Source organism: Neodiprion pinetum, chromosome 2 (genome assembly GCF_021155775.2).
Source record: "Neodiprion pinetum isolate iyNeoPine1 chromosome 2, iyNeoPine1.2, whole genome shotgun sequence".
In the NCBI taxonomy this organism is placed as follows: domain Eukaryota; kingdom Metazoa; phylum Arthropoda; class Insecta; order Hymenoptera; family Diprionidae; genus Neodiprion; species Neodiprion pinetum.
The window spans coordinates 3,008,873-3,031,528 of record NC_060233.1 but is presented as its reverse complement, the minus strand read 5'-3'; the positions used below and the strand labels follow the sequence as shown (position 1 = coordinate 3,031,528).

Genomic DNA, 22,656 nt, shown 5'->3' with positions numbered 1-22,656 from the left:
TTTCTCTCTCCGTATTAGGCCGCAAACGTTACCCTTTATACCCTACATGGCAAACAGTTTCGAGTCGATCAGGATTTTTGGAACCAGTTTACATACCGACTGGCTGTCACAGCGGAGCGACGTTTCAACAAAGCTTCCTCACAATTGGATTGATTTTGAATGGAACGTTGCCGTGCAGCCTCGTTCGTGATATCGATGAACGATGTTTCTGCCTCTGCCGCGTGTAGTTGCGTGCGATTCTTGTTGCGGGGATTATTATGGGACGATATTTATTTCACGGCACATTTTTCAACATTTAGAATGTATTTATTACGACGTAACAAGAAACAGCACTTCAAACAATTAGCGTAGCGTCTATCTCAGCTCTACAGATCGTCGCGTACTGACAATGTACAGAGCTCGCGAGAAGAAGACCATAGAATAACAACTCTCTGGAAGGTTAACTCTGTTTATGTCTGAAGGAGGGGGAAGATATCGGTTTGGACTGTCTATAATCATACCTATTTCAACAGTTTTCTTTTGAAGTAAATGAAAACACTTGGAGCAATTTGAGGTTTAAGGGCTGTTATTATTCATAGTTTCAAGAACATTTAAGAACTTTTTCATTGATATTAATAACAAAATGGCGGCATGGCGCATACAAGTCGGTCAATTTTTATCCGATCGTCGTGAAATTTTGACACAATCTTTAAAACTTTTGTTTATCGAAAATCTTTTTAACAATTTTTCATTCATGATCGTGTATATTTGAAAACAATGTTTCTGCAACATTTGTGCTACGAGCTCTGACCCGAAAAGGCGTTTTTAACTCAAAAAAATGTTTTCCATCTGCTACAAGTTGGACAAGTGACGTCAGGAAACGCGCTGCCGCAAAAGCCCTCGAGTTCGGAGTCGTTCGCTAATTATATGCTTCATGCGACCATTTTGTTATCAATTTCAATAAAAAAAATTCTAAAAAATAGCTCCAAGTGTTTTAATGTTCCTACAAAAAAAGAAGCAACCACTAAAAATAGGCTTGATTTTAGACGGTCCAAGCTGTAACCCCCTCCCTTAAGTCTATCTTTATAGCTAGCCTCTCCGTCATTGGCTTGTTATATTTCCAACAATGCCGACGACACGCGCGACGGCGAACATGTAGCGAACACATGATATAAATAAAACAAAAAATCAAAACGAAAACAACCAACCACAACAAAGGAATGAAACAAAAATAAAATTTTCGCGACACAGCATCGGTTAATTATACACGAAATCCTTGCAGCGTGATATTATACCGCGGTATGAGTTGTGTTTCCTAGAATCTAGACGCGACGGGAATATAGGTATTTCATAATTACGGAGTTTCGACTCGTTAGCAGTTCTGCATTAGCGTTTGGTCATTATCGAAGGGGCGTAAAGAGGCGGCTCGCGGGCTGCAGCTGCAGCTGGCTTTCGGCCTTTGAGACTCCAGTTGCAGAGGCGCGTGTTGTTGGTCAACGGAGATTAGTCCCCAGCCACCCGATGCCGAGGTTGCTTCTTCATTAGCGATTGAAAATTCGCGTCGCGTTTCCAAAGCTCAGGGTGAAAAATCATCCTCCGAATATCTTCCCGAATCGCTTATTTTTTTCTATCCAGCGAATCGTTTCCGGTGAATTCGAACACCGCTAGTCGACTTACCCTGGATTTTGAGACTGACTGCATTAATTAGCAGGGAGAAATACACGGGAACTCGACACGTTGAAACGACTTGACACAAATCCGGGGCAAAAGGGTGAGAAACTGGGTGAATAAATTACAGCGATATCCGCAGGAGTAGTTCGCGGTGAATTAGGAAATTTCGAGGCGGAGAAACAAAAGCGTCGACGATGCGAAACGGCGTCGCAGCACGTCGTTTCGTTCGCGGCGTTAGACACGTCGTTTCGAGAATATGCAAATCGCGACGTTTCCCGAGTTTCTGACAGAATTGGCCCGTCGGAATTCCCTCTCTGCCTTTGGCCTTTTTTTGGGACAAAGTGGGTATGTACGAACGATTTTAAAAGGCGAAAACAACTCCCTGGTTTCAGCTGATTGGCCCTAAAGATATTTTAGACACCGAAAACCGATCGGCCAAATTCTTCTCTTTCGGAGTTTCACTGCAAAGTTTCGACACTTGGTTCGCGAAAGAATTTACTTTGTCTCCGTTTCCGGAAGACGACGTCGACTTTTTTTTTCACATAAAGTTTCGCCCACACTTGTCCGCCGACACTTTTAAACTCTGTCCACTTCGCGTCACTTCCGCCCCCCCCCCCCCTCCCCCCCCCCCCCCATCTCCTGGTAATACGACTCGAAGATCCTTCAACAGCCCCCGGGAAGAAGGGAAGAAAACGAAGAATTGGCGGGAGTTGAAGAGTGGCGATTATCGAATTTTGACCTTCTGATAATTTTTGAAAATTACCCTATAAGTGTAATTTTTTTATTTTTTATTTCGACAGCTCTCTGAAGGCGCAGACACTAAATTTCCATCGCAAAATTCCTCGACATTTCAACGTTTTCCAGACAAAAATCTTATAATCTTTTTCCGAACAATTTGATTTATTCATTTGGTTATAGCAAGTTAAAAAAAATATGTAATACATTACATTTTCCCATACGATTTTTTTTCCTTTTTGTTTTTTTTCATTTTAATGAAAGTACGAATTCTTACTCGCGCACAATCGTTCGTGAGGTAATATTTATGAATATTCAAAGTTTGAAGAGAACCTTCCGGCAATGGTAAAAAAATTTTGTATTCGAACTAATTTATCTGAATCTATAAAAAAAACTTGGTAAACGATTCCCCGACTTTTTTTCCCTTGACTATTCAATAATTTCAGAATTCCATGACATTTCCAGGTTTTCCAAAACTCTGTGAGCGATGGGGAAACCCTGCTTTTTTAATTCTGCTATTTATTCGTTCTCCTCTCTTTCTACCTGCGGCTTTTTCAACGGCGGCAACTCCTGGGGAATAATTTTTTACCCGAGGACAACCACCCCCCGCGGGGTGAAAGGGAAAAGTAGGGATGAGGAACAGGGTGAGATGTTGGCTGGCTGGCTCGACCAGCGATTATGTAAATGTTGTTCGCGAAGGCGCAACAGATGCCTGCCTCTTCCACAACGGACCCTAATCTCACCCCGTGTCTTCGCTCTTCCGTACTGTGCGCAGCCACTATCCCAAAAGGATATCACTCCCGGGTTTTATTCCTTCCTTTGGCAGGACAGAAACAGGCGACTACGATTCTACAGGAAATGGAAACGAGAAAAAAACAAAAAAAAATCGAAATGCCGCCCCAAACGTCGGTCATATTTTATGTTTTGATCTTTAATTATGCACAGAAATGACGAAAGTCCAGTACCCAGTTCGACGGTTTGTGAGGTTGAAGCCAAATCTTGCTATATACTTGAGAAAAGCTGTTGCTGCTCGAAAAAAGGATTTTTTTTCAAAATATTTCGCTGGACCGGCATATTTTAATGTTAGTATAGTAACGGAAAGAAAATTTGTTACGGTAGCTAGAATTTTGCAAGTTAAACTAACGGGTTCGTTAGATTGAAACTCCATTTGGCAATGCTTGCAAAACCTCTGCTGTAACATGTTCAAACATAAAAATTTTCTGCTCGAGCGGATAATTTTTTTGTTTTCATGCCATTTTGGATTTCGTAATCTGACTTCAGATTCGTGATCAGCCATCCAACAAACCGACGAGTATCAGTTTTCATCAAAATCCAAATGTGTTTGGTTTCTATCTATCAGTTCTAAGTTTGGAAAAACCGCGTCGATTGAGACTCAAATCATTGAAATCCGGTAACTCGTTCTCGAGATATCGTTGGACAAAAAAAAAAACTCACGACATACGTACACACACACAAAGACGTCAATTTAAAAGTGATTGGAGATGATTCTCTAAGCTCAAAAACGTGAAGATTCAGCGAAAGCTCAACACTTCATTTTCGCGGCGATGGCAATATCTTCCTTTTTTCTCTGAAAACAGATAAACGGGAAGTCGACGGAGCTTTAAGGAAGGCGTAACGCACCGAGTGTACAAGGTGTAACACGGGCATAATGTAAGGCGTGACGTAACAGTGGTAACAACGTCAACGTTGAGGGAACGAACGCCGGGAGGAAACTTGCCAATTTTGACGAGCCCCATGCCTACGCAATGTGTAAATAAGTCTCATCACTTTCGAGTTTACGAGGGAATTCGGTGCTCCGAGGCTGTGTACCGACACGATTATGTTTTACGACGACAACCGCGCCGCTGCCGGCAAAATCACGTCTGAGCTTGGAAGCCGCGTCGCGGCTGAAATTTTCGGCATTTTCCTCACCCTTTTCGCGATTTTTCACACTCCCAGTACTTTACTTCAAGTTTCACGTAGAGTTGAAGCATATTTTCTATTTTTTTATCATTTATTACAATTTTACTAGGGAGCATTTTTCGATTATTCGTTCACTCAGTTGGGGGAAAAAAAAAATCTAAAACCAAGTTACACTGAAAAACGAGACTATTTCCGCACTAGTGCGGTAATGTACTATTTTGCGCACTTGGTTAAGAAAAAAGCTTTTTCACTACCGTAAATTATTTGAGGAGCATCTCGTCCGATATACGAGAAGACTGACAATGAAAGAAAAAAGCTTGAGAGAAACTTCCTCTCAGATTTATGTATACACGGTGAAAATCTCCTCATTATTGATTCGTTCAGTCAATATCACCGTTATTTTATTCAATACATTTCTTTCAGGGAGATTACCATTAAAAGTAATAACAACAATATTATAAAACCGTGATGCCGAAAATCCTTCGATATATAATTAAAGTCGATTCGTTATAAAAGCGTCGGAAAAGCGAGGAGATTAGTCAAGTGCTTTGCACAGTTCAAAATTCGGCATCAAAGAATGATCGGCGGGATTGAGTCGAGTTCCAAATGATAATTGACGAGAAGAATAAAGAATTCATGAGGATCGACAGGAAATGTATCCATATAACGCGAGAATTATTACCTTCAATTCCAATATCCTTCCCACTCCATTCTTCGCTCTCATTTTTATATTTCCTGCAGGGGTGTCGGATGTTAATGGCGCAGAGATTGTGTAAATTTTATCTTTCGCCCTCCGGACGAAACAACACGAGGTGAAAAAATTTCTCCAATTTTCTCTGTATATTTGTTCGCCAATTTTTCAGCTCCCCGTTATTTTTCCCAGACGCTTTCCCTCTCTCTCTCTCTCTCTCTCTCTCTCTCTCTCTTCTCGTCTCGTCTCTATATTTTTTTTTGTCACCCGTAGGATCGGCCGAGGCGAGGGTGAAATCGGGGATCACGCATGGCCCGAGTCTAGGCTCGTCTGAAGGTGTATAATCGGGGTGGAGGAAGGGGAAGGGGCGCCGGTCCCGGAAGCTGCAACACGGTTTGGCTCTCAGGAGGACAAATAGGAACGGTCCTGGGGGAGAACGCGCGTGATAACGACGAGTGGGAGTTTGTTGTTGGACCGCCCTTTGCCCCTCACCCTCGGTCGTGTCCCGAAAAAATCGGGGATTTGCGAAAAAAAAATTTCCACCCCAAAATTCACCGCTTTTTTTCCAAGCCACGGGTAAACGAATATCTATCTGCATGGTTTGGACTTTATCTTTGTTTTTTTTTTTTTGCAATGCAATGCTTGGGGTGAGGGTGAAAATAGTTTTATAGATAGATTAATTTAGGTTACGTTAAAATGGGCGAGGGTAAAAATAGTTTTATAAATAGATTTGGTTAGGTTAGGTTAAAATGGGCGAGGGTAAAAATAGTTTCATGGTAAATTAGGTTAGGTTGGATTTGGTTAGGTAAGGTATCGGTATAGAATTTTCAAACATATCAAAATCTCTTTCACAAAATTTAGAAAAGACGGGTAAAAATGTCACTTAAAAAAAAAAAACTAGAATAATTGAATCATTAGAATCCTGCTCTATTGCGGCATATTCATATGCACAATCGAGTTTTCTACAAATTTACACTTTTTTATTATACTACGACTCATTATATTTAAAAAATTCCACAACGACAGGTTTTTACGTTTTTTAAACGTAGATATTGCGATCCTTCTGTTTTCTGATCTTACCAAATTTCTGTGATACTTATCTATGAGGCGTTTGCCACCAACTCAGCCACTTTTTTTTTATCCTCTCGCATTTCTTCCATAATTGGTTACATGTAGTACTGCTTAAATCTACTCTCCGGGAGTTTTGTCCGATTCTTCAATTGTTATGGAAATCGTTTTCTATTATTTCAACCTCTAAATCGTTGAAGATTGAAGTCGGAAAAAAAATTTCAACATAAAAAAGTTGTGTTTTTTCAAGAACTATTAAACGCAATACATGTTATGTATTCTTGATAGCATCAAAAAGGTTATTTTCGCTGAAAAAAAATGAACCTTTTCTCTTTCTTCAAAGGCGATACCTTTAATTTCCCCATAAATGTTTTTTTTTTCTCTACTTGGCAGGAATTTCAAGTTCCACGCTGCCAGTTTTTCGTACGTTAAAGGTGTCGCATTGGAAGAAAAAAAAAAAAAATCCATTCATTTTCACTGAAAATAGTCATATTGATGCTAGAAAAAATAGAACCTATACATATATAGCATTAAATAATTCATGGAAAAACACAATTTTTTTGTTAAAATTTTGTTCGTCCTACTTCAATCTTCCATGATGCGTACGTGTTTAAAAAAAAAAAAGAAAAAAACATTTCCGAAACAAGTGAATAAACAAAATCCGAAAAAATTCGCTGAATTGGTGAAAAATTCCTCCTAGATATATGCCTGAAATTTGTGACGCATCACAGTTTTGCTGACCATTATACATTATATATATATATATATATATTTGAATAATTCTGCGTCACTTCCACGTGTTTCTTGCACGTATTTCAGGGACAGAGAGAGAGAGGGAGTGAGAGAGAGAGAGAGAGAGAGAGAGAAGAAGAGGGAATTCTAATTAATAAACCACGCGCGATGTATCTGCGTGCCTTCCGCCGTTGATAATTCTCTTTGTGTCACTGTATAAAAGCGACGTTGCACGAGTTGCTTGTAACGTCCGACGAGTTTTATTTGCATCGTCGAGTGATATTCGACTTTCAAGGAGTTTTTCCCAACGTTTCGTTCCCTTCCTCCTATTCCTTCTCCGACATAGAAAAAGCAGAAGAATAATTAGAAAACGAAGGTAAACGATTAGAGTAGCGGTAGATTTTAACGTAGAAAAATGAAAACGTCGTCAAACTTCGTAAACACGTTTTATACGTACCCGAATGTGTGCCGACATAATCACCGTATTACAAATATTTTAATTGACAATATTCCCGAGTTAAACACGAGTATTTTATACCCATGGGAATAAGGCACGCATAATATAAGCGGCGGTTAATTTCCGTTGTCAAAGAGCCGTGTGTGATGCACGAGCAGTCGAAAGGACATTTAGAAAAGAATAAACTGCCGGTCGACGAAGACCCCCCACGATCGGTAAAATAAGCCTGGTTATTCCTCTCGCTACCTCTTCTCGGTTCGTTAAAGTCATGAGATTCAAAAATCCGATCCAAAAAAAAAAAAAATCCAAGAGTGATTAACGCGACGCGTTTTTAACAACGCGTGTATAATGTCTGTAGATGCATAAAAAATGACAGTCCTCGTTATCCGGGCGGTGATTTAACGGATGAAAAAAAAAATGCTCAGGGATTTTCCTCCCTTTTAAGATAGAGAGAGAGAGACAGAGAGAGAGAAAAAGAATCAGAATAAAACGATTTAAGGGACTTTGGTCTTTTTTTTTTTTTTTAATTTTTATTTTGCAGTGGAAGTAAAATGCACTGATATAATGATGAAATTTTTGCTTATTTATTGCGCGTATCTTGCCACTTGATGGGTAAATTCAAGACCGTCGCACAATTGGGCGCATAAATTACGGCGAGACTGGCGGCGGCAATTTAAATTCAGTTAACGTAACACGTCTGATTTGATGCCTCGGGCCACCTGCCGGTAAGTGGCGGACTATTTTAAAGAATGGAGAACACGGCTTTACAAGAAGATGATCGAGGCATCGAGAGGCGTTTTTCGCCCCCGGGAGGACAGGATCAATTTAACAAACTGCATGCTTTTGCCTTTCGCGGTTTTACGAGTTTTTCTTGTTATTATTGTTCCGAGTCTTGCAGGGTGTCGAGGATTTGTTGAATCATTTGTTAAGTGGGATTCGTCAGTTTCGATTGAGGGAAATTTTGGAAAATAAAGTTTCGATCGAGGGAAAGTCTGAAAATAAAAATATACTCGACGAGTGGGTGTGAGAAATGAGAAAAACTGAAAATTGAAATGAAAAGGATTCCGAACGTAAATAATAAATCCGTAATTTGGCGTTTCCAGAACTTTAGAAATTCGCAAAATTCGCGAATAAAATCCGGTTAAACTTGTCGATATTTCGAGCGAATTTATTCCTGTAAAATTTGTCAATTTATTGAAACATCTCCTGCGTCTATCGCATACAGAGACGAACTTCGTCTAACGATTATCAAGCGAAATAATTGTAGGATAAGGGTAATAAAATCGGAGTAATACGGGGGCGGTAAAGTTCATTGGAAAAAAAGGGCGCTGAGAGGAATGAGAGATCGGAATATAAGAACCATGCAGCCGTCTTGTTTACGGGTTGCCGGATCATTGGCTCGCCGCTTCACCGTATATTCGTCGAATAAATTCCTCATAAAAGTGCCGTTACCGTAAATATTTATTTGAAAAGTTGGATTCGAACTGCGCGCGAAACTTCCGCGCAATATTACATCGTACGTGTCTGTGTAGGTAGATGGTTGTCGAATCTATTTACAATTCTTGCTTATTGTTTCCTACGACTAGGACGTGACGCGAACCATTCGCCCCAACTTCTTCGCCCGATATCTTATTCACTCCCTGTATCCCATACTTCAATTTCAATTTCTATCCCTCCTGCAGCCAAGATCCGTCCGGAGTCCGGACTTGAAAGTAAACTCCGTAATTTTCTTTCTATTTGATTGCTTCTTTTTTTTTTTTTTGGCCGAAATTAATACTTAAAAATTGAAAAGTAATTTTAGTTAATCGCAGACTAAAGATACGAACGTCGAATCGACCATACGGAAAAGAAGAAAATAGTTTTTTGAACAAAAAATAAGCCGTCGTGTGACGGTTGAATCGAACGAATTGTCTACCAGATAATATTGACAATTTTCAACTATTTGAAACGGAGATTCGATATGCCTGAGCTTTTTTTTTATAGTTCCAGTATTTTTTGGTTTTGTGTTTTTAAATAGATTTGCTTTATAGCTTGGTGATATGATAATTTGATTAATAGTCGACGTTTGACTATCTCGCTATAAGATTACGGAATAGAAATCAAGTCAGGGTTAAGGTATGAACAAAGTATGGGATGGAGTTGAAATTTGGAATTTGAAAAGTTCCGGAAGCGCCTAATTCCGAATTGTTTGGTAGCGAAACTTGAAGTAAATAAATCAAACTTTGTCGAAATGTCAAAGTTTCGAATGGACAGAAACCTGACGCTCAAAGTTCCGAAATGAAAGATTACGAAAATTCAAGTTACGAGAGAGCTTTTAAAATTCGTAACTTCAATCCTGCCCAAAATATGCATCTAATCATACGCTAAAGTGAAAAAGAGCTGTAAAATAAATGCCTGCGAAGAATTAATTAAAGAAACGAAGACAAACAGTTCCTTCTTCGCTGCACGATTATTCATCGCTTCAAACTTTGCATGACGAGAAAAAAAAAAAAAAAAGAAAAAAGAAAAGGAAAATGCACTTTTCAAGCCTTAATTTTTCAATCCTGCGCTTAAATTATCGTCACCGCAAGTCAAAAGTTTTCCCCGAAACGCCGAGACGATTGGTTTCAGAGCCGCGGCTCCGACGGTTCATCCGGGCGTGCATTTAAATTTTTCACCGCCTCTCGCAGCCGGATAAAAGGGTCGGCAAGACGCGAAGACAGCAAGCGAAACCGGCGGCTTGAATCCGGCTGTTCTTTTCTCCGGTCCATCGGTGCAGGTCGAGCCCAAAGACGGGATGAAAATGACAGGGGCAATTGTCTGCTGCCACGCCGCCCGCTTTTCCCCCGAAGCAGTTATGAATATGCATCAACTTTGCGTCTCGAGTTTGGCCGGCGCTTTTGGCGGTGAAAAAAATTCCGCCGGTTGGTTTTCGCTCCCCGCAGCTGCAGTCCGCAATCAATATTGCACGGGGTCCCGAAGGTTCGGTCCTTCCGGTTGTTCCAGCCGAGAGAAATTCCTTCTTATACATTGAGAAGTAATTCCAACGTAAAACCAGTTTCCGACGTTTACTCTACTTTTTTAGTCAAACGATGCTTCAACGTCAATTTATCGTTGCACGTTATTTTCCTACAGTCAACACCGCGATCATTTGATGCCTGGTTGAAAATATCCATATTTCCCAGTAACCAGGGTGTTTTACAAACTTTCCGCCGTCCGTACGCCTCGACGAAATTCCGGATCGGGGGAGGCTTGTCAAAAATTGCCTCAGCAATTTGTCCCGTCCTTCGACTACCCCGGGCATAAATATCACATCGAGACGAAGAGTCGCGTCTGGTGCCTGGTGGTTCGGTACCCGGTACGACCATCCCTTTCCCTTTTCCTTTCCTTAAGGTTTTCGTCCTCACGTCTCGCTTGTCGAAGGCTTCGATCACGCGAGGCCAGCGACTCGCTCCTCGCATGTTCGCATCCCCCAAGCTCGGGGGATGTAGATGATCGACGTAAGGTTCGACCCCGAGTCCTTGTCGTCCTTTTCGTCCTTGTCGTCCTTATCGTCGCCGGTAGGCACGACGACCTCCGGGCGTTTGATTAAATTTAATTAACGTGCAAGAGGGCGTATTATCGCGATTCCCGTTTCTTGGATTCCTCCTCGTTAATGGGCTGGCTCTTCTCTCCCTGGGACTCGAGTGCCGCCGCAATTCGCGTTTATTCAACACAACTCCCCATCTTTCTTCTCGGCCCCCTTCGTGATAACTCGGGATGTGAAGAATTTTTTTTTTTTTTATTTATTTATTTTTTTTCTTCGTTTCATTTCTTTATCCAACCTTATTCCACCTCACTCTATCTTCAATTCAGACACGCCATGCACGCGAAACGTTGTAACGAGCAGCTCGGTTTCACTGTTTCACGGTCTAGTTCGATGATTTCTCTGTTTTTGTGGTTCTCTCTTTTTTTTTTTTTTTTTTTTACAACCATTTTATACGCTTCGACGAATCGCCTCCGCAAATTAAACGATATACCTATCAGTTGAGATTTTGTTATACATCATTTCTTCTGACCAGGTTTTATTCATCGTTGCAGGCTGCGCGATCGATTTTAATTCGGTATCGTTTTGACAAAAATTGGAAAGTACAAGATGGATTGAAAATTGTCGAACGACGTGACGTAAAAAATCAGGTAAGCTCAATTGCGTTTTCGAAAAAAAAACAAAAAAAACTCGTTGTTAAACTTGTTTTTAACGAAAGAAGTAAAAATCCTGGCTGACAATTTTCCTTTTTTTTCTAACAATTCTATGTTTGAGGTAGGTAGGAAAAAAAAAATCGGACGTTTAATATTTTTTCTTCAATGCAGAGGCCAAATTCGATCGGTCTTTTCCTAGGATTGAGAAAGCGCAGCTGCAATGCCGTGTTAAATAATCCTGAGAGTCCGTCCCTGTGGCATCGAGGATAGTAACTAACTATTAACTTGTTTAAACGAGAGCGATAAATTCGTTCCTGGAAGACGGTGATTAGAGACAACTGCCCGACACTCTATATACCCGCTCGTTACCAACAAGCTACTGACCAGCGACGCTGCTTTCAGGGCTGCAGCTCGTACATCGCTTTTACAAAAGCTCTCCGCAATTCGAAATTCACCTTTTCATTTGTCGTAGCAAAGGACTGGTGTCCAAAAAATAAAAATAAATAAATAAATAAAAAATATACGTATTTATTTATGTATAATAGTTTGAGGTACTTGGTGCGCTTTTTTTAAATTATGAAAAATTGAAAATTATTTATGCGTCCAGTACAAGTGGCACGAGAAGTATAAATGTTAAATTTCCTAAGCCCACTCTTGAAGTATATAAAAAAAAAAACTTCACCTCTTCAATGCAAACGCAAATTTTTACGATTATACCACAAATTACATTAAAATATAAATTGAAGAATTTTTTAAAATTGCATGTTTTATGCTATAAGTAATTAAAAGATAACCAAACGATATTATGCCATTGTACATTTTTTTATAGTCTTAGTTTTAGTTTTTGGCTTATAATTTTTTCTTTTTCACGGATAACTTTTACCTCCGGTAGATTCGGCATGTATTGTATGCTGATATATGTAATGTACCTGGTTTTAATAATAATAATAACAACAACAACAATAACAATAGAGGAGTGAAAGTATGAAATCGAATCGTTTATCAACAACAATAAGTTTTCAATAACTGATGCCGATTTTTGTTCAACGATTTTTGGTTCAAACTCCGCGTCGATTGTTATGTACTCTATTATTATCCAACAATTGAATGAGAAGCTCGAGTTTTTGTGAAAAAAGGAAAAAGAAAAAAATCGGCCAAAGGTATAAATCGTGATCGGAAAATTGTCGATTTTTTTTTTTTTACAAACAATGAATCAGGCTTATCGTAACGTGATGAATCATGCAGAGGTTTCGATAATTAACGGAAAAAGTATGAAGGAATCGCGGCTGATGAATCGGTAAATTATTCTCCACCCCCGGTTCCCAGGTTTCACCGATTTTTATATTTACATTGGGATTCCCGCGGTGTCACTAATTTACGATAAGCCTCGCAGCGGGGTTCTTCGGTGTTGAGTGCCGGCGCCTCGTCAGGTCCGTTTTCTCGACCCCCGACGGCGTCGACCTGGAACCGAAGGATTCTGACCTCCCGCCAGGAAGAAGACGCCGAGCGGCGAATCGGCACGCGGGGCGTCGAAGGCGCGTTTCGCGTCAAATCTCGGATGTCAACGTCGTTATGCCCTGGGGGCCTTGTCTCTGTGGTTTTTGCCCGATTTATCGATTCGCACTCGGCGTTCTTCAAACGCCCCTTCGAGGATCGGATTTACAGCGATCTTACACGCCGCGTAAACTTAAATTATCTCAAAAGCTGCGGTGTAACGTACGTCAGGTACACTTGGGGACAATGAATATGAGACGGGTAATTTTTTACACTAGACTGTTACGTTGGCAGCACTGAGACACCTGCAGCGCCACAGTCGGCCGAGCGCGAAACTAACTCGATCTCAGTAAACGTAACGTAACCCATGACCGTCGAATCTAACCTTAGAATACCGCGGGGATAATGACTTGTTGGATTGACACGTATTTTAAGGTTAGATTTCTAAGGTTTAATATATTTTGAGATGTTTAATACGGATCGTTTGTCGATTTAAATTTGCATTGTCCATATTATTATACTTTAAGATAAAAATTGAATTTCGTTAATTCGTATAATCGTGGTTCTACCGTGCCTACAATACGTCGATTGTTTTCAACAATGCAGGGTGGACGAATTCGTAATTCGATTATATATCTACGAGTTTATTTATCCCGGTATTTTTTACCAACGGCTTTACTTGTCTTGCGCCGATCGTTTAGACAGAAAATACGAAGCGAGTTTCGACGGTGAAAGTGAGTCGGGTAAAGGGTGGGGGAGGGATCGAGGTAGGTACCCATCTGTTAGCAATTTGTAACGTAACTCAAGTAATTAAAAATTTGATGCGATCATTAAACTCGTCGGGTTATAAAACCGACCTGAGCTCTCCGTAGGTTTTCCCGCAGGCTTTCGAACCTCCGAAGCTCTCCTCCAGGCTGCAGAGACCGACTCGAGGACTTTGCAGCCTCGCGACTTATTATACGCATGCAGGCTGCAGGGATGCTCGAATGAAACGAAAGGGACACGCTCGGGGAATAAGGTACGCGTTACATGGCTGCGTATGCATCGCTCGTAAAACAGAAAACGAGGCGAGGCATAAAACCTCGGTATTAAATATGTACAGTGGGTAGAAGATGCTTTATGCGTTATACATATGTTTGTACGTACGTACGTGTAACAGATATATGTGTATATATGTAATAATAACGACCTGAACAAGAGACGATGTCGTTTTTGACATTATTATTTTCGTATTATTCTTACAGGGACACGGTGCACTTCGTACGACCCTAAGCGTCAATTTTACTCTCTTTGATACTTACGTTTCTGGTCTCGGTTTTTTTTTTTTTTTTTTACTTACCACGTAAAACAGAGACCTGCAGCAGAGAGTAATGACGAACAAGTCTAACGAAGATGGAAATCAAAGGGAATTAATGCCGCTTACACCGGGTCACGGGGCCTCTGTTCTGATTAATTTTAACTAACGATCGTTTCACGCAAGATAAACGGACAAGCTTACGGACAGAGAAATGCCTCGTCGCGAAGCTCGAGTGCGGCATAAATCAGAGCCCAGCGAAGCAACAGATACCGGAGGCTGGATGCCGCCGGTCCGACCGCCACGTTCAAATCTCTACAATCTAGTCTCGAAAGGTAGCAGAGCTCGGTCCGGTAGCGTGAAAACTGATGGACGGAGATTTTATCCCGGCTGATAGACCTCGCGATATCTTCTTGTACAAGCTACTTCTGCTTCTGCTTTTTTCTCCACTCCAAGAAACGAGACGCTCTACGGTTATTCGGCTTCGAAGCAACATGGCGTCGCGCCGGACGATCAGCTGATCGTTTAAACCTCGGTTTTAGCTGAATAGAGCGAAAACGAAGCGGGGAAAAATTGTGTGCAAGTGGTCAGATCTTTGTTTCGATACTTTGAGTCGACGGAGAGTTAAATATACGACGAACAACAATATCGATAATCAAATATGAGACGGGTCGCAGTGTATAAGTGAATTTTACAACGTCAGATTACATAACTCGATATTCTGTAACCAAATCGATAAGAATCGTCACTTTGTCACAGTATCAGCGTCAACTGCGTCGAAAGGAGGAAAGAATTTGGTGTAAAGAAAATCGGTGAGCTTAATCCCTTCACGCCGATTCTGCAGGGTGACAAATACTCACCGGTTCTTTGGTATTAGCCAATTACTTCCGCACGGAATGTAAGCAAAAAGGGAGGGAGATGGGGAGGATTGGTGGTGCGGAAAGAGGACGGGAAGAAGTCGGCTTTTATTTTCTCAAACAGAGCCAATTTGCTCGAGGGACGTCCGTCGGTCGGTCGGGGGTTGTTGCCGCTTGTCATCCCCGCGTTGCAGCTAGTTTGGGAAGTGGGTACAAATTAGATTATGCGTGCGGTGTCGCCGCGGGGCGCGTTTTCGTCGCGCCCCGCCTCGCCGATTCTCAACCCTCCGGATTCTTCTTCGGGGCAAAGTTAGCGAAGCTACCCCCTGGGAAGGTGTTTCAATATTTACTCTAGAACTACCCGCCGCTCGCCAACGCCTATAAACTCTGACCATCTCGCTGCATCTGGTTCATAATCATTGGTTGTTACGTATTCTTTCCGTTCTTGATTCTACGAGTATTGAAAAATACGAGAACGGTTCGCATAAACTCTCAACCCTTCGATTCACGCCGGAACGTTCAAACGTCCCACCTTTTTTTTTTTGCAGCTTTTTAATTGTCGAACTACTTTTTTGGTAACAACTGCCGAGTCTTTTGGCTCCACATGGTCCTTGAAACATTGCTCAGTCTAGAAACGGTGCGGAAATTTATTTATTTATTTATTGCAAAAATAGCACGTGCAAACAAATAGTAGAAATTCCTACTTTTCTACCAAGGAAAAGCATTTTCTGCTTATCTACCATGAAAAGCGGAGTGCCAACTTTTACAAAAACTTAATACATGCAAAAAAATTATACAAAACTAAAAAAAAAATATTTATACTTGTTTTTGTTCCGCCGTTTTGAATTTTTCAATTTCGAATTGAAATTTGTAATCAGTGAGGCCAAAATCTCGTGTATGCTAAATTTCAAGAGAATCGCATGTAAGGAAAAGTGAATGCATGAAAATGTTAAGCAAACATTTGTACTGATTTTGGCCGCTTCGTGGGGGTAAAAATCCATCACAATTTGCTACGATTTCGATTATTAATATTGTTAAAAATTTCTAATACTTTTACCGTAAAATTTCCCACGTTCTAGTGCTAAACACTTGATTTCCTTGATTTAATTCGAGTCCAGAGTGAAGTTATTGTAAATTTTTATAAGCCTGAGTAAAACTTGCACGAGTTTATGTAAAATTAGTATCTGATTATTACAGGAAAATTTTCTAAAGTGTAAACGCGAAGATTTAGCTCAATCCTAATCCAAACCAGAGCCCAAATCTAATCCTATTGAACGAGTAGACGAGCCTAGATTTTCGGCTTTAAACAAGCGCGTGCATATTTATGAGGAATTTTCCCGATCTTTGTCGCGGAGCTTTGACCTTGTCCTTTCTTCCAGCTTTGTCGGCTGCATCTCAAGATCTCTAATCTCTGCGATAAATTTTGTTCGAAGCGAAGGTAGCGAAGATCGAAAGAAAAGGTTCAAGAGTTTCTGCAGAGCGATTGAATCGGCATTTTTTTCCGTCTCTTGTGCCGCAAGCTGACGTCGAACAGAAGCCGGGTCGGTTTAATATTCCGAGGGTCGTCCGAGGGTGGAAGCGAGAGGCAAAAGGCCCGAGAACCCGGGACCGTGACTCACTTGGGACACGTTTAAGATCATTAGCTAGATCCGACGTACGTGACCAAGTCTTTCTCTCTCTCTCTCTCTTTCTCTTTATCTTTCTCTTGCTCTCAGACGTCTTCCGCACCGCGGTACCAATTCCGCGAACAATTTCAATCTAATTTCAGACGCCTCGCTTTCGTCCCAGGCTTCTCTCTCATCCTCAATTGCGCCTTCCATCCGGTCCGATTTACTCGACGTTTTTCTATTTTCACCAAATTCCATCGTTTTCTTTCTTTTTTTTTTGTTATTCGTTTTTTCTTTGCAATACTTCCAATTGTTGCGAATATTTCCTTAATCAATCAATTTCAACGCTCTTGTTTTCACTTTTTGGATAATGAAGAACGAGAGAATCCACAGCCACGTTTTTTCAGCTCACTTCAGAGATGGAGTGATTCATCGCTCTCTCTCTATAATTTAATAATTTATAAAATTGTGCAGAGCATGGTTACGACGAATGGTTATGTATAAATGCGTGATAATTTTCAGCTTTTTTCTACTCGAGTATCCGTAGCGCTTATAATACTTAATATCTTACTACATCTATCTCTACTTTTGATCAGTATTATTTTCTTCTTGTCCATTCTTCGCTTGCTATCTTATTTTCATTTAGCTATTCTTGAATTTATTTTAGTCTAGTTAATTTGTTTCAGCTTTTGTTTTTCATCTAATATTATTACAATTAATTATTCTTAGGTTATCATTGGTCTTTTGTAACTTATGCTCGTGGTCCTTGGAGAGTTACGCTCCAGGATCAAATAAAATACTTTCTCTCTCTCTCTCTCTCTCTTTCTCTCTTTCGCATCCCGATTACTCCCCCTCTCGTTATACCGTCGCAGTACAAGTACAACAACTCACTAAACGGTAGTGAGACACGCTCCGGAGACAGCGAAATATCAAAATAGCAGTTATGTATTCGTTGAGTAGTGACTTCCTGAAGCAATTAGAGTATAAGGTGTGGGCGTATAACGGCGCTACAAGCGTTGCTCGCCGCTGCACCGAAGCTGTTTAAAAATAATCCCCCCCCCCCCCCCCCCAAAACAAAAAAAAAATGCGGAGGTAACGAAAAAAAAAAACAAAGGCAAAAAAGAAACAACGTACTCGTCATCTGCACTCGCGGCAAAACTCTCTCGACTCGCCCGGTTAGAAAATGAGTCCTCGACTAACGACCCGTTCAACTTTGCTTCCACGCTTCGGAATCCCCAAGGGGCTCATCTATTCGGGACTGCAGATGTCCTGGTCTTAAATTAATAAGCTGTAAAACCGTTTGTAAAAAAAAAAAAAAAAAAAAAAAAACGAAGAAAAGATGACGAATTCTGGCGAACAGGACGATCAATACCGTGCGTATCCGTATTAACCTGACGACGAGTTACGGGGGATGGATTTTCGGACGTCCTGGGAAGGTCCTGGACGGAGTCGTGGTCCCACTGACAATCAGCGTCATTTTGGATGTGAAAGAGCAACATTTCGGAGGGTGCGAATGCCTAATATACTTCACCGGTAATCGGCAAGAGTGATGGATGAGCCACGTCACGGAACGATGGAACAAGTGGATGGCACGTCGATATAAGCGTACCTTGTATGTTGTCTGTTTGCTCTTGGCACTTCGGGAGAGAAAGAAGGAGAGGAACACGGTGGAAAACTGCTGCGTTAGGTCCCACGTCTTGTCCTATTCGTGGAGGGTAAACAGTGATCGTGAATCGGACCTTGCGGATGTTGAGTGTTTTCTCACAGACTGAGAAAAATTGAGTGAAACAGGTATAGCTAAAAAAAAAAAAAAAACTGTTTGAATATTGTTGGAATTGCGAAAAACGAGGTGCGCCTAAACATTTTGCGCTATCGTCGATCCTTTTTTGGTTATTCCAACGCTGAATCAGTTTCTGAGGTTTACTCTACTTTTTTAGTTAAACAAGGCTTTAACGTCAATTTATTCTTGCACGAGCATTAAGTTTTCGCAACAGTTGCAAGAAAATATAGCAAGAATGATCGTAGCTAAAAAACTAATTTTCATATTCTACCTGGAACTATATTTCTCGAATTCCGGTAAAAAATGAAAGTATAGTTAAGGACTGAGCGGTAACCGGAAGTAAAAATTTCTCTCAGTGCATCATCGTCATTATCCTGCGTTTAGTAAATTCTCGCAATACGTACCTGATGATGATATTCGAAATTTTCGAAGCTTCCAGTTTCTCTTGTAGGTACTTTTCATTCGATTTCGTTCGATGATGCGAAAATTTTCAGTCATTTTATACATAGCGTTGCTTTGCACCTTATTGAAACATTTTTTTTTTTTTGTTTCTTTTTCTGCCGTACGATTGGAGATTGAATAATTTTGCAAGAAATTTTTTCTTCATTCGGAGAAAGATATTTTTTACCCAATGACGATTTACTTTTTCTCGGGGAAAAATTATAAACCGATTTTTCTACGTGATATTTTTTTCATGATCAATTGTCAACGTGCGGACCGATGCGTGAAAAACTTACTGATAATTCACCGTAGCAGTTTATTGTTCGTATAATTATTCGACCGTGTATCATCAGACAATTAGTATAATTATAGTAATAATAATTTGATGTGTGTACAGTACTGATAATTATTACATTTTCATTCTTATTTTCGCTTCCTTTCCTTAGTTTTCAATATATACTTATATATAATATAACATTTTCTATTTCCGATAGCATACAAAAGGATATACAGGCACACAAATATCAAATATGCATCCTGAAATTCGTTTAATATATATAATTACACTCAATTAAATTTATATTTATATGTATACCACTCGTTACGCGTATTATATAATACAATTATTTACAAGATTAAAGAAATAATCGTTTTCTTGGGCGTCGTGTATTTTTATATTATTACGTAATACGATTATTGATAAGATTTTCTTGTTTTTTTTTCCCCCCCTTTTCTCTCTACTCTCGCAGCACGCATCAGCTATGATAATTATTATTCGCATTCAAATTATACATTATTATTTACATTTTCGAAATAATACGTCGTGAAGTTACACAGTATTGCATGATATATAATTTGTAACACGTGTGTTACATCTGCATGCGTTGTAATATATCAATTACAAGATGCTTTTTAATCAGGCTGTTGATGCAAATCACTTTGCAATTTTTGCAAAAAAAAAAAAAAAAAAAAAAAAAAAACAAGACCAAAAAAAGAAAAAGATGAATTTTCAGTATCCATATTCAATCTATACATATGGTCATTATTATTATCTCTTATAGTTATCATTATTATTACCATTAGCGTTATCACTATTAATATTATTATTATGATAATTGTTGTTGTTGTTATTATTATTATTATTATTATTTTTATTATCATTTATGTTGTTAACCAGGATAATAATTTCACCCGAACTGCGAGATCGTTTCAAGGCGATACGATTGCATACGAAAAATCCTCATTCTGGCGTGATCACTGCAGTTGCGATGTAATACTACTTCTTATTGACACGAGCATTATTAATATTATTATTATTGTTATTATTACTATTATTATTATTATTATTATTGTTATTAATGTTATTATTGTTATCATCACTATTCGCGTATTTAATTAATAATTACATCGTTCCGTGTACGATATAAATCGCAAATTCGTCGCTTTGCGTGTATTATTACCGATTAATTAGTGTGCACAGGATAAATTGACAAACATCATTACCGCGCTATAATATTAAAATGCAATATTAATAATTAAAAGGATTACGGATGTACATAAAATATTCACACGTATATATATATACAAATATCTAGTGAAAGAATAGAAAGAGATTATTGCGACAAAATCATCATCATCATCATCATCGTTATCACTATTATTATTTGCTTGATACATGTCGTATGTATACGTGTGTAGATATCCAGGTATGCGCGATGCAGTCGGCGCGACGAGTCCTCACAATCAGTCAGTCCGCAATTTGCATACGTAGCTTTATGTTGCCGTAGGCTTGACTTAACGCCTGGGGCGAACGAACGTCGACTGATAAGCTTCAATTATCGTAATGATACGTGTATCGCGGTATTCTCGTCTCGTACCGTCTCGTCTCTGAGACGTTTATGCGGCATCAGAATATTTTCGTGAAAATATCGTGCAGGATGCTCTCGTTTGATCGATATATACATATGCATAAATATTTACACAAAAGCGTATTTAAAAGCCGCGTCAGATTATCCCACGCACGCGTCGCGTGTATCGTATTTATATTTCAATAATAATTGAGAAACGCAGAAAATTTATTCTCAGGTGAACCGATAATTGGCGTATACATGTATATATATGTATATATGCATTTAATTTTCAATTTTCCATTTTTCATTTAGGGAATTATCTTTTTCTATCTTATCTCGGAGTGTCTTCTTTTTTTATCCCGTCACTTTTCTTTTATTATACAATATCCTGTAATCGTTGTAAAAATTATTCAAACCGTTCTCAATAATTGTAAGTTTTTAGATCACGCGTTCGATAATATATATTCTTATAGCTCGAATTTTTGTCACCGTTACATACGCGTTTATATGTTATCACAATGTGGTCGGGTTATAATACAATATAACATGTACACGTAGACATTATATTACACGTACAAATTGTTATTGGTTTTTTTTTTCTTTTTTTTTCTTTTTTGTTTTTTCTTTTTTTTTATCATATTTTTTGTCTCAAATATTTTTTTATTTTTTTTCTCTTCGTTTCTTTCTCATTTTTATTAATCGTATATCATAATGTTTATTCGTTATTGTTGTCTCATCCCTGTATTGTCGATCCTTATACATTGGATTTTGGATTTTACTTCGTTGCTTCAAGGCGATCTCGGTTAAATTTACGCGGAGCGTAGTTTTATAATATTCATTGGAAATTGGTCAAAATCATCGATTATTTTTATTTATTTTTTTTTACTACTGTGTTATTTTGATTATTTTATGAATTTTATCCTCTACCACGATTCTTTCTTCCATATATATATATATACACATACATGATTTTTATATATATATATATATATATATATATATTTATAGCTCTAAAATCTTACGCAGTAATTCATATATCGCTTGCTAGCTTAATTGATGGGGCGGGGGGGGCATGAATAAAAAATAGTCGAAGATCTAGAAAAGAGATTGTAGTGAAAAATAAAGGCTAAATGCAGACGCGATAGCGCATGCCGGAATAAATATAACACATTTATTCGTCGATACATAACTTTTACTATTCTTATACGATAACGTTAATCTTACTTTTATTAATTTCTCCGCGCCTCTCTTATATAAATACCTATATTACAGGTATAATATGAAAACGTTATAGCGAAGAGGAAAGAAAATTCGAACAGAAAAATCACGCGTAATTATATCTCATAATACGCTTGCTAATTATTATATGATACGACGTCAGTCTTTGTTGAATGATTCTCGCCACATCGATAATAATTTCGCTATCATAAAGGAGGAAAACGACGACGAAGAGGGTTTTCGAAGTAACACCGTACATGCCTTACCTTTCCTCGGAAGTCACAATTTGGTGGTTGAGAAAGGGGGAGAGGAAAGGAGAAGGATAAGCGGCACTCGGTCAGTCACGTCCGAATCCTTGTCCAGATCCTTCTTCGTCCTTCGGGACCGTCCGTAGACGATCCGGATCTCAGGGTTAAAATTTTTCCTCTACGCGTACCGATGTAGCGAGTGTTCTCTGCGTTTGCTTCCCCGTCTTTCGCGCTCCGAAATCGGTTCCGGACTCGGGGGACTCGAGTACGTGAGATTGTTCGAGCCTCGCGGTGGTGGCGCTGACATCGGCGGTGGCGGCGGCGGGAAGAAGCTCTGTAAGCATGCCTGCGGAACGCGCATGCGTCGCGTTAGAGAGCGCGAAACGTTCCACTGATAAGGAAGGTATCCCAGGTCGGTATCTCCGATTTCATTTGTTTTCTACTATGTTATAG

At 39.5% G+C, this 22,656-nt stretch overlaps 1 protein-coding gene across 3 annotated transcripts in view; it reads right to left on the bottom strand.

The window, feature by feature from the left end:
* Positions 1-19,189: 19,189 nt before the first annotated feature.
* Positions 19,190-22,656, bottom strand: part of LOC124211834 (discoidin domain-containing receptor 2) — a 58,529-nt gene continuing 55,062 nt past the window's right edge. For all 3 annotated transcript variants that reach the window (XM_046611306.2, XM_046611307.2, XM_046611308.2), the window contains exon 9: positions 19,190-22,549. In XM_046611306.2, coding sequence (XP_046467262.1) covers positions 22,382-22,549 — 168 coding nt within the window. In that variant the 3' untranslated portion in view covers positions 19,190-22,381. The remainder of the gene's footprint in view (positions 22,550-22,656) is intronic.